The sequence below is a fragment of the Plecotus auritus genome (genome assembly GCF_963455305.1).
Source record: "Plecotus auritus genome assembly, chromosome: 1".
In the NCBI taxonomy this organism is placed as follows: Eukaryota; Metazoa; Chordata; class Mammalia; order Chiroptera; family Vespertilionidae; genus Plecotus; species Plecotus auritus.
Window position 1 is genome coordinate 206345019 of NC_137770.1, and position 13383 is coordinate 206358401.

Here is a 13383-nt window from a genome sequence, read left to right on the forward strand (position 1 = left end):
TGACATTGAGAAAATTATTAAACTTCTTAGCTTCAGTGTGGTCTTCTAAGATAACATTGGTCCTCTGAGGATAATGCTGCCCTTGGATGCAAGCAATTATTTTAGGAACTGGTATCCACATAAAAATTCTGACACCTTTGGAAAAAGTGATATGTAAATATCAATCTAAAGTACAAAATTCCTGTACCTTGCTATTTAAAAACAATAACAACAACTACAAACAAATATATTGAACTGAAAGTCATTCATCTTGGATTCTACACTGCTTGGTCAGTTTCTATGACTATAAAGGGAATAGGCTTGAATAAAAAGATTTCTGAGATCTCTTTAATCTCTGGAACTCTAGTGATCTAAGATTGATGAACTAAGAGAAAAAAAGCATAGCCAATATATCTTTAATAACTATTGGCAATAGGAAAAAAATCATAGAAGAAATTGGTATATCTGAAACTATTTCTATGGTATCTGAGATTATTTACAGGAACATATTCTTAAACTCTAGTCACTTATGGGGAACTTCATATCACATAGTAACAAAAGGGCTCATTTGTGAGATTTTAACTACCTAGCAAGATAAGTGCTCACGACCTAGAACTTATTCATCAAAACACCTAGCTGAAGCTCAAGTGCTTCTTATGCATTTCCCAGCACTCAGATATCCATCCTACATTTTTTACAACTCCTGTGATGAAGAATGCACTGTCTTTAAAAATAACTCCTTTTGATCCTTAACATTATTTTTATCTTATGGTGTAAAGAATCTGATTCCATGGACTGGAATCCATACCTCACCCAAGATTTTTTGGGGGGAAGTAATATTTCTAATTCCAATAGTGGGACTCAACTCCAAGATAGAAAAAAAAAATACAGATTTGTATCCCAGAGAGACTTAAATGTGAATCTTACTCTGCTCCTTCTTAAATATAGGCAATATTTAACCTCTGGAATCTCAAGTGTTTTATCTATGAAATGTGTGTAATAATTCCTCTCTTGCAGTATGTGGTAAGAATGCATGTAGATAATATAAGTACAGTTTGCATCACAGTGCCTAGTCTAGGTCCTCTAAGAAGCCAAGAGGGGATTAGGTATACATTAATGTAATTAAAGGAAAATGCTTGGAAGGGAAAACATAGGTGGATGAGAGGAAGGTGGGAGAGAGTCAGATTGTGATATAGGTACAGTGGAGATGAAAGAAAATTGATTGTGTGCAAGCATCTGAGACTGAGGTGCGGTTCTAAGAGAGGTTGGCAAGGCAGCCGGGGAATCCTTAAGCCAACCTATTTTATTATCACTGCCATGTTCAATAATTGATTGGGAATAACCTTGTCAAGCATGGCCTTGGTGTAAATGTGATGATGGGTTTTAAGGGTTGTTGGTAACTTACCATCCCTGCAGGTGAAGATGAGAGACATATTTTCAGATGCTGCGCTCCACCCTTCTGCAGCATAGACTTATGTCTCCACACAGGTTCAAGGAGCTTCTGGTCCATGATTGTGCTGATTCTTCCTGAGGGGAAATCCACAAGAGGCAGGTTATGGACTGCACTGCAACTCCTGCAGCTTTAGTTGATCCCAAGACCTCTCCTGGCCTTAAGCCTCCTCCCACTATCCATTCTGAATTTCCTTCATCTATCAACTTGGCAGATCATTGTAGCTTAACTGGTAGCCTGAACCACTCCTTTATTCTCAGGGTAAACATTTTCAGGACACAGTTGTAATAAAGGAATAGCAAGATGGCCCCAAGTGTATCATCTGGATTTCACACATTTCTCCCTGCCCCATCTGTGTGAAAACAGATCAAATGCCTCCTACTGCTCAATATCAATTACCTTTGCCAGTATGAAAACTCCCCTTCCCTTTTGCTTGTGCCTGGACAAAACTAGTCCAAGTGCCCTGTTGGCAGCCATAACTGCTAGTTCCATGGAACCCTTGCTGCGTTCCCTGGAGTCACTGGGAACAGTGCACAGTATGGAAGTTTCTGATTTAATAAACCCACTGCATCTTGAATAATGGTACCAACTCGTTTCAGAATGTTGTCTCCAAGTTGATGATTCAGCTTTGCTTTAAAAGGCTTCTAATGCCCAGCAGATACAGCTTAGTGGTTGAGCATTGACAACATTGACCTATGAAACAGGAGGTCAAGGTTTGATTCCCAGTCAGAACATTTCTACCTGCATGAGATTATATTGGTAGTTTGCAATTCATATGAAGGGAGTATTTATATCACAATAGAGGTCCAGTGCATGGATTCATGCATGGGTGGAGTCCCTTGGCCTGACCGGCAATCGGGGCTGATTGGGGTGGTATAAGGTTGGTGGCCCCGGGGCAGGGGGCGGGGGGGGGAGGGCTGCGGGAGGCTGGCCAGCTGGGGGAAGGGACCGCAGGAGGTTGGCTGTGGGAGCACACTAACCACCAGGGGGCAGCTCCTGCTTTGAGCATCTTCCCCCTGGTGGTCAGTGCACGTCATAGCAACCAGTTGACCGGTTGTTTGGTTGCTTAGGCTTTTATATATATACTAGTAGCCCTGCGCACCATTCAGTGCACCAGTAGCTCTCTGCAGGGCCTGGCAGCTCTGCGCCCACTGCCCAGAGCCTCTCTGTGGCCTAGAGGCCCATTGCGGCCGGGCACATAACGCTTGCCTCATTGCCGTGGCGATGAAGCAAGCATTCCGCCAGGCCGCTCATGCTGCCCACTCTCAGCGGCTGTCCCCCCCAACTGGGACTGGGGGATTCTGGCGGGGCTGAGAGGACTGGGCACTGCCATCTTGTGGCTATGGGTGCCGCCATCTTTGTGATGAAGTGATGGTTAATTTGCATACTACCCTTTTATTAGAAAGGATATAGATAAATGAGAAAATGTTATAAATCTGTTTCTCCAGCAGGAAGAGCCAGCTGTTAAATATCTAATAGCACATCATTGAGTATGTGATAACTCTATGTATCCTTCACTCTGAAGTGGGTTATCTTGCTGTGTAATATGCTAAATAGGATTCTGTGTTTGTAGGTAAATATTCCAACCTTATAATGTTGGGTGAAGCTCTGTGGGCAGCAAAAACAAACAGTATCCAAAATAGGTGTGTGTGTGTATATATAGGCCTTCCTTCCCTCAGCTGCCAGCACTGGCTTCCCTTGGGCACCTGGGATCCGGATTTCCTTCCGGCTGCCGGCAGGCACCCAGGACACAGGCAGCCCCAGCTTCATCCGAAAGGTTGTTGGGAAGGATATTCGGTCTAATTAGCATATTACACTTTCATTATTGTAGATATGTCTGAGCTTTACATACACTAGATAAATTAATCATGTTATAGTTTTTGTAGCATTTTCTAATGTAGTTTGTCTTTTAGTTGTGTTTTTTTAAAATTTAAATTCTTTATTTTTTAAAGTATTACATATGTCTCCTTTTTCCCCCTTGACCTCTCCCTGGCTGTTCCCATCTCCCAGCACATGCCCTCAGCACCCTACTGTCTGTATCCATAGGTTATGCTTATATGCATGCATAAAAGTTCTTTGGTTGATCTCTAGCCACCGCCCCTCCCCCCCTCCGTCTTCCCTCATAGGTTAGGCAGTCTGTTCAATGCTTCTGTGTCTCTGAATCTATATTTGTTCATCAGTTTATGTTGTTCATTAAATTCCATAAATGAGTGAGATCATGTGATATTTATCTTTCTTTGACTGGCTTATTTCGCTTAGCATAATGCTCTCCAGGTCCATCCATGCTGTTGCAAATGGTAGGAGTTCCTTCCTTTTTACAGCAGTGTAGTATTCCATTGTGTAGATGTACCACAGTTTTTTTATCCACTCATCTGCCGAAGGGCACTTAGGCTGTTTCCAAATCTTAGCTATGGTAAATTGTGCTGCTATCATCATAGGGGTGCACATATCCTTTCTGATTGGTGTTTCTGATTTCTTGGGATATATTCCTAGAAGTGGGATCACTACTCACGGACAGTCAGGGGACACCAACAAACATGGCAGGCAGGTCATGGGCAATCCTCAGTCAGGATCATGGCTTTAAAGTCCCTTTCAAAAGGCCTTTCAAGTCCATCTCCTCTTCTTTCCCACACAATCCAGTAAGTGCATTCTTTAGACCTCAGTTCAAATACCACCTCTTTTGATCTGTCTCCCATCAGGGCCCTGACACAGAGGGGGGCCTTGGCACCTCAGATCTCGGCTCTGGGCCTCCAAAGGCCTGGATTGTGAGCCTTTTCAGCAGCCACTCCAGGGGCTCAGTGCCGTGGAGGCACCCCTTCATGGGATCGCCTTTTAGTTTTTTATGTTGTTTTGAGTTGTTAACTAAGGTGGTAGGTGACTCTCAGGTACAGCGAGTCCCTGACTTATTTTTTGACTTACAATTTTTCAACTTTATGATGGTGCAAAAGCAATACCCATAATAAATTACAGGAGATATTCAACACTTTATTATAAAATGGGTTTTGTGTTAGATGATTTTGCCCAACTGTAGGCTAATGTAAATGTTCTACGCAAGTTTAACGTAGGCTAGGCTAAGTTATGATGTTCCATGAGTTAGGTTTATTAAATGCATTTTTGACTTACTATATTTTCAATTTACAATGGGTTTATTGGGACGTAACCCCAATGTAAGTGGAGGAACATTTGTAGTTTGCTCATAATTATTCAATATTTATTTAAACATTTATTTTCAGAGTTCGTGACTACCTGAACTTAACTATTGGTGCTTCTTAGAAGCCTTTATTTTATGCCTTTCCCAGGATGATATAAACTACACCTGACTTTAGGCTGGGACCGGGTGCTGATGACCCTATAGATAGTTTATACTATCAGCCCGAATGTCTCCTGTGCCAGATTTCTGCATATTGCCATATGAATATTCCCCATTCACAAATAAACATCAAATAAAACAAGCACAGATTACACCTGTCAGCACTCATTACCTCATTTATGTGCTTGCCTAAAGTTAACAGCAGCAACCATCCATGTGATGGGCCTGAACTTGTTTTATCGCAAATACTTTCATGTCCCCTCATTCCCTTTGTCACAAAGTCCTTAAATCTACTATTTAATCCTCTTTACATCTCATTGATCTTGTTCAAATGGCATTTCCTTTATCATAAAGAGATTGGCTTCTTCCTAAGCACTCAAATTATCTTTGTAAATTTTCTATCCTAATCATTATGTGTGTCTTTTCCATTTGTTAGATCAATCAAAAATCTTTATGAAAAAAAAGTTAATTTTCAATGTTAAGAAAATATTTGTAATAGGATTTTAAGAAATATATTCATTTTTACTGGATTTGAGTATCACAAACTTTTGATTTTTAATAATTGAATAAGACCTATATTATTATATTCAGTAGCATAAATACAAATTTTCTGGAGTTAGACATTACAAATGTTTTTGATAAAGCAATCTTAGAATTAGACTGATATTCATATGTGTGGTTTTCATTTAAAATCAGTGATATTTGTAATGGTTCTGCTACTAGACAATTATTCTAAATTCCTGACAGAAATCAGCAGATGATAATAAACAGCAAGACCTAGACATTACTAAATGATACATGAGATCGTTATACTAATCTAGCCTTTGACTTATCCATCATTTCCCATCCAAAACTCCCTTTTGAAATAAAATTGCAGTTTCATTACTTTAAAAAATGTGGTTCTGCTCATACATTTTCATTAAAAAGACATTAACTTTTCAGAGAAATCACAAAAAGATTTAATCTCTATTTGATTCTAGAAACAAGGATAAATAAAACATGAATTGTTTATTTTTGCCAATTAAATTTACAAATCGCCTCCATCAGGTTCTTATGTAAAAATGATTACCATTTATTTTCCTCATAATATGTGAAGAAAGCCTATATTTTTATATTGTGAGAGTATATGTATTTCTTTATTTTGTTGTTTTATTTCACAGCAAATGGAAGTAATTGGGGATTTTAGAGATAGTGAACCTGGTTGTTATTGCAAGAGTTAAGCATAAGAAAAGATGAAAGTTAAATAGGGGGAAATTTCTCTACTAAATTTGTGGTGTTGCCACTGGTTCTGCTTTGCTTTACGCAGGTGATTAAGGCAGTGGAGGAAGGCTACCGTCTGCCAAGCCCCATGGACTGTCCTGCTGCCCTCTACCAATTAATGCTGGATTGCTGGCAGAAAGACCGAAATAGCAGGCCCAAGTTTGATGAAATAGTAAACATGCTGGACAAGCTGATACGTAACCCAAGTAGCTTGAAGACGCTGGTTAATGCATCGAGCAGGTACGGGCCAGACCTGAGAGATTGTCCTGAATTTAGCTAATTCAGATTGATGCCACAAATTTTAAATCACTTATGGACATAAATTAACCTCTAAATCTGTATGATACTATTTTATTTGACTATCATTTTTGCATAAAGTTACTCTCTTACAATGAATGAAATATAAATGATTATACTTAAAAGCACCTATACCTAATCTAATAGTGTAACATGCCTATATCAGAAAATGCTAACTATAGCCAAGTTTAGGTAGTATTTTTTAAAAAATAAAAACACTCAAATGCATGTATTTCCATGTGTATTGGACCCCACATAGGTGTGGATGGGGAAAAGGTAAAATTATAAGACCATAAGGAAAAACCAAATAAGCACTGATCTATTTTATTTTACACTAAAGATATCAACCAATAATTACTTTTCATGTTTTTATAATTGGTTTTAGTGTCTGTATATTTTATGAATATTGACAATGCTTTTATGGACCCTTTACTCTTATCTAGTTGAACACAGACATGTGGCTAATCAAATATGAGAAATTTTGTGAAATATTTTATTTATATATTTTTTCATTGATTTTTAAAGAGGAAAGAAAAGGTAAAAACATCAATGATGAGGGAGACTCATCAATTGGCTGCCTCCTACTCGCCCCCTACTGGGAATCAAGCCCACAACCCAGGCATGTGCCCTGACCTGGAATCGAACTGCGTGACCTCCTCACTCATAGGTTGATGCTCAAACACTGAGCAACGCTGGCTGGGCTTCTGGAAAGATTTTATATGAGCAAATAAGTGTATATATATATATATATATATATATATATATATATATATATGTATGTATATATATATGTATGTATATGTATATATATATATATATATATATATATACACACACACACACATATATGAATGCATTTAAGCAAAGTTGCATTTTTATAAAGTATAAATTATTCTTTAACCTGAAGAGTTATAGAATTATTCTCTCAAAAAATAAATCAGTTTGATTCTTTACTATAAAATTTGCCAGATTGTTATTTTCACTGTATTTGAGGTAATTGTATATTTTTACAAGAAAAAATTGTCATGCCAGGAACTGAATTGGCTGTGCATTAACATGAACTAAATGAGAAACAATTTGTTGATAAAGTTACATAAGTTTTACGATTCTGACATAACATTTGTTTACTAGGCAAAAATTCATTTTTAAATACAAATGAAGAATGAATCTTCAAACTCTGTTCAGGGATCATTAACTTTCTGTGGCAGCAACTGGAGAATGCATCTTCTTAGCAATCACTCCTTCTGTTGTTCCTGAAATATCTGCTTTCAAACTGTTTATTGCCATATAAAATATTAAATATTTATCTCATTTACTTGTTTGAATTATGCTAAGCTGTCACAAATGGACATAAAGAAAGGAAATCAAAAGGGACATTTTTATGTTCTAAAATGTGTTAATTTATATCAGCATCATCATTACAGCTTGAGAGCAGTTTAAAAATCTACGAAGAATTTTAGTAGTTTCGTGTGTGCAGTATGTAGGATCAGCTTGCTAGGTTTCATTTAAACAGATTTGGCTTAAGACTATACCACTTACTAGCCATCTACAAATCCCAACTCCAGAAGATGTTAGTTCCTGACTCATTCACTTTCTCTATATTTCTATCCCTATCACAAAACTTTGTGATTTTAGTAACCATGTAGATGATGTTTGAATATCTCTCAATACCTTGAAATTTTCTCCTTTAGTGATTTTGGTCTCTAAAATACCTTGGAATCTTCTTGTCATAGTCACATTCTAAACTTTGCTATTAACAAAAATTGCACCTCTTCCACAATCTCAACTTTAAGATCCTACTCTCCAGCTGTTTCCACCTGTATTTCATCTTCAATGAGTCTTTGATCCTAATGCTTAATGGCTACAAATCACTACAAGATTCCCATTTGTCCATGCAACAAATAAGTACTGTGTCATGCTGTGGGCTAGGTGCTGAGTATACAGCATTGAGCAATACACCATTGTGGAAGGGATATACTAAACAAAATAAAAACATTAAAAAACCACTTTGGTGTTGGAATGGAGAGTGAGAATACAATTTATGAGGATAACTGGGAGGCTAGAGTAGTTGTGTAGGTAAGACATGATGATGTTTTGAACCCCTAAGGTGGTGACAAATGAGATAGAAAGAAGTGGTCAGATGTGCAATATAGGGAGGTAGAATTGATAGTATGATCAATGATTGATTGGGAGGGATTTGAAGATAAGGAAGGAGTGAACTATTGTATCATATACTATACTGGAAGCACTTCAGGAGGAAATGGATGTAAAAATGATGAGCATGGTTTTAGAAATATTGGAGTAATATTTCTATGAGAAATGTGGAAGCATGATGTAGGCATATAAATATATGAGGAACCTAGCCAGGAGATAAAAATTGGCTAAGAATAGATGCTATTTGAAGCAAGAAATTGGGTAAAATTGTCTAAGTAGACTAGGGTTACAGCCTGAGCAGAAAATATAAAGGGCCAAGTTCTAGTTCCCACCAAATTTTAAAGTAAAAAAAATAATAATAATAAGGAATAATAGGCAAAGGAGAGTAACAAGAAACCAGGAACGTTCAAGGTCATGGTAGTCATGAAAGAGATAATAGTGATTCAAAAAATGTTTGAGAGGGAGATAGTAGTGGTGATGTTGGATGTTTCTGAGAGGTCAGTCATCTTACAGGTTGGGAAATGTTCAGACTTTGGCAACATAGAAGTCATTGCTCAGCTTAACCAGAGCAATTTTTATAGAATTGGTTTGTAAGAAACTACACTGGGGTAGTTTGAAGTGTAAATGAGAAATGAGAAAGTGCAGAGAACATGAGTAGAAAAAAAAGATATCCTATATCTTATTGTTGAAATTTAATTAAATAAATACCCATTAATGGCCATTTAAATTGTTTTTGTTTACTCTCAGTAGAAGGAAAAAAATGTACATACACTCTTTGCCCTTTCCTCCAATTATTTCCTTAAGATACATGTCCAAAAAAGGATTATCATCATAACAGTCATGTTATTTTTAGCAAAAGAGTATGAATTTGTTTTTTTAAGAGTATGCATTTAGTAAAATGAAAAACAACCCATGGTTTGATTGGTCCTATTTAGTTTTCTTATGTGTTTGGAGTTACATTTTGTTTTCCAGGTTCCACTACTCCTAGGTGAATTAACAAGTGGCCCTACGTGAGAGAATGAGATCAACAATAAGTTCTAGGCTTCCTAAGAAATTAAGTGAGCACAAGTTTCTCTAGCAAGGTCTACAAGTATTTGGCTTTGCCCAAATTATCTTGCATATCCATATTTGGTAGCAGTTTTTATATTATTTTTATAAACAAAACAATAATAGAAAATAAATACATCTAAATCATTACATGAAATTTTTAGCTAATGTTTTATATTGAGAAAATTAACTTATTAAGTCATTATAATTCCTCATAGACTCTGGATAGAAAAACATTTGAATAAACATCTGATGTTGTGTTCTGTATTTCAAAATATTTATTTTTTCCAGTTTTGCATTTACATAGTTTCCCATATCAGTATACTTATAGACCCAAAGATCCACTGACTATGAGCTGACATTATAATATAATTTGTTGTAAAGATTAAAATATTACTTTTTATATTTATGTTTTATGTGTTTTAGAGTATCTACTTTATTGGCAGAACATGGCTCCCTGGGATCTGGGGCCTACAGATCAGTAGGTGAATGGCTAGAAGCAATCAAAATGGGCCGGTACACAGAGATTTTCATGGAAAATGGATACAGTTCAATGGACGCTGTGGCTCAGGTGACCTTGGAGTGAGTAATTTTTCTGATCATTTTTACATAATTGCTGGGGCGAGAAAATTTATTCAGAAACCTATCTGGATGAGGTCAAGGCAAATCAATTAACTTTTGTCCATGTGTGGCAGCTTTCAAAGAAGCTTCTTCGTTTTGCCTGTATTGTTAACAATTGCATGGTTAATGCTACTTTTGTTCAGTTTCTTTTCTTCTATGCTTCAAACGAATAGCATTGGGATATTTGAATAACTGGAAAAACAGCTTTTTGGCAAAATAATGGTAATTCATGTTGTGGAAAAGATGTTTTCTTGACAAAGTTTTTATACTGGTCCCTGTGTTACATAAATGTAAATACAAAACAAATGTAAGCACAATTGGTATGACTAGTCCTACATAAGAAAAAAAAATCCTTAAATTTCAGCTATGATGAACACCCAGGAAACAGCAGCTTAAACACAGCTTCCCAGGCAGGGATCTCATTTAATCTCTAAGCGGTGCACCTTGTATTCTTGCCGTCCAAGAATATATTAGATCCTGCCTCTGATTTGCTATTTGGTACAATCTCAGTGGAACCAATTGTGCCCTCTTCTGTTTGCACGGTTAAGGTGAAATTTCTCAAATCTTATTGAATAAAAATCACTAGAGTTAAATAATAAATCCTTTAAGGTTGTAAGTGGTTTGTATTTTATTATGTATTCTGAATGTGTAATTATTTCAGCCTAATATTTGTTATTTGTGAAAATTATTTGTTATTATGGTGGTTCCATCTAGATTACATAAACATGAATAATGTTTTAACCTGTGAATATAATGATAAATTACTTCAAGTACCTACCAACTCAAAGGTTAAAATATTGTTATAAGGATTAGAACATGGTAGAACATTCTAAAGCAGTAAGCCACGGTCCATATCCCATCACTTCACATAACATGAGCACTGAGCAGTTATCGTTCACCATTTGTATTATTCTGGCATTTTGATTCATTGAATCCACTGCACAGCCACAATAAAGGTAACAGGGTACTGTCATTTATCACCAGTTAAGATCACACTTTCTCCACATTTCTCCTCCATTATACCTATAACTGAAAGGACCTAAAATAACCACTCAGCTTGCTCTCATAATTTACTGAATCTCATTCTCACTATCACCATCATATCATATCTATTTGAAGACACATTTTCTTGGCCCATTATTTTTTTGGACACTCAAAGAGTTCATTTGTGCTATATTTAAAATAGTGAAAAGTTTACTGATAATTTAAAACTATTTTTACATGATTGCTATTTAATTTTTCAGTAAAAATGGTCATTTTAATTTATTAAAGTCATTTGTCATTTTATATTAAAATGATACTGTAGGTATTTCTTCTACCCAATGTCAGATTACTTGTAAATATATAATAAAAGTATTTGCATTAAACAATGTCTCCTTTTTATTTAAATAGCACATATATACATGTATATCATGCTACTACCTTTTAGCTTTTCCCTTCATGGAAAGTTACAACCACAAATAATGGTTTTTACCAACCTATTTTACTTTGTCTCATTGGGACCCCAAAATACTATAATTATGTTTAATATTTTAGCATTATAATTTGATATTGTCTTATTTCTTTTTATTCTTTCCTCTTTACTCTCCTAGCCTCAAATTCTCTTCATTTGTATGTTTCTTTCAAGCCCTAATACCTTCTTCTATTTTATAATGGTTCACCACTTCATTTGTATTCTCCAGTAATTTTTGTCTGGTCAATTTTTTCTGTATCTCTGTTACTTTGATAGCTTCTTGCCTCTTGCTATAGTGTCTCCATCAGATATTTTTTTCTTTTCATTAATTTACTCTGGCCAGAAGAGTAAGGTGAAATTAGGAGTCATATGGACATCTATCTGTTCAGGGAATGTTGCCCTCCATATGTCAATTGCTTCACATTCTGGGATCCCAAATAAACACATCCTGAGCACATTCCTTACTAGGACCTGGGCCAGCTAAGATTAACTTACTCCAGTGAAGCTCATTTCTTGGAGAGTCCAGCACCTCTAACTATATGTCCTCTTCTTTATTCTGTTTTGACCACATTTTTTTCTATTTGGTAAGAATATAAAAATATCGAATAATATGGTAACTAACTCACAAAATAGTGAGTAGTCAGTTACTTCTTTAGTCAGAAATATAAAGTAAAAGAAAAATATGTATCCTCTGTGAATTTGGCTTGTCCTTCGTATATTTATATGTATATGTATATGTATGTATATATATATTCATCATTACTAAAGACTCATGGCAAAGAAACTGGGATACCAGCTAAAACCAAAATGAGCTTTTAAAACACTTTAATAATGATTTTTTACACATGGTCTTTACCCATATCTAAATATTAATTTCATAAAACATGTATAGTATTTTATTATAATAAAATATTATAAACAGTGTTATTGCCAGAATGGGAACTGAGATCTTGAAGAATGCATTCATACCTATAATAAATGCTTATAAAAATGTCAAAATCATTGATATAAAACAAAATATCAAATTGCCATATACCTAAATTAGAAAAATATGTATAATAATTTGTGCCATCAAATTTGGTCTCATAGTGGATTTAGAAAAAGAAGGGTAAAGGATTAGTGTTTTACAACCACTCACTTAGGTAAAAAATTATTCATAAAGGTTTAGTTTTATTTGATTATTATTTTTTTTTTTTGCCAACACATGCAAATATGGCTTAATGAGGAAAGGAAATAAAAAACTTTGAGATCTTGGAGTCAAAACAAGTTCACCAGAAGAGGCTTTCAACCCTAGACATTGCTGTTGCTGTTCTCTGTGCCTAAACTTGCTATTCTATGTAAAGAACTCATTGTTATGGCAATAATGAACAATCTGTACTATGGTGTGTAAATGCACTGCGGTATTGTTGACAGGGAACTGTGAGCTTCAGGTGAGTTGCAAATTGAACCCAAATATTTGAATTGAGCATAGTATTACATTTTTTTCCTGTTGTTTTTTAAAATATATGTTTATTGATTTCAGAGAGGAAGGGAGAGGGAGCGAGAGAAACATCAATGATGAGAGAGAATCATTGATCAGCTGCCTCCTGCACGCCACCTACTGGAGTTCGAGCCTACGGTTGCATTTTAAAGTTCTTGTCAGACTTGTATTATAACACTGATTATTCAGAAAATGAGTGCAACCCAATGAATTTAAATATTATACCAATTGTGTGTAAACTACTAAAATGAAAGTTTCCCAAATGCTGAGCCAAAATTTGTGCACACTAATTCAAATAAATTTCTTAACTTTTCAATACAGTCATTATGCTA

At 35.7% G+C, this 13383-nt stretch overlaps 1 protein-coding gene across 15 annotated transcripts in view; it reads left to right on the plus strand.

Moving 5' to 3' along the window:
• EPHA5 (EPH receptor A5) overlaps positions 1–13383 on the plus strand; it is a 355448-nt gene that overhangs the window by 333774 nt on the left and 8291 nt on the right. For 9 of the 15 annotated variants that reach the window (XM_080661231.1, XM_080661239.1, XM_080661238.1 and 6 more), the window contains 2 exons: positions 6046–6239; positions 9924–10079. In XM_080661231.1, coding sequence (XP_080517357.1) covers positions 6046–6239; positions 9924–10079 — 350 coding nt within the window. Of the gene's footprint in view, positions 1–6045; positions 6240–9923; positions 11484–13383 lie in introns of those variants that run through there. The other 6 variants (XM_080661241.1, XM_080661233.1, XM_080661236.1 and 3 more) reach the window with 2 other exon arrangements.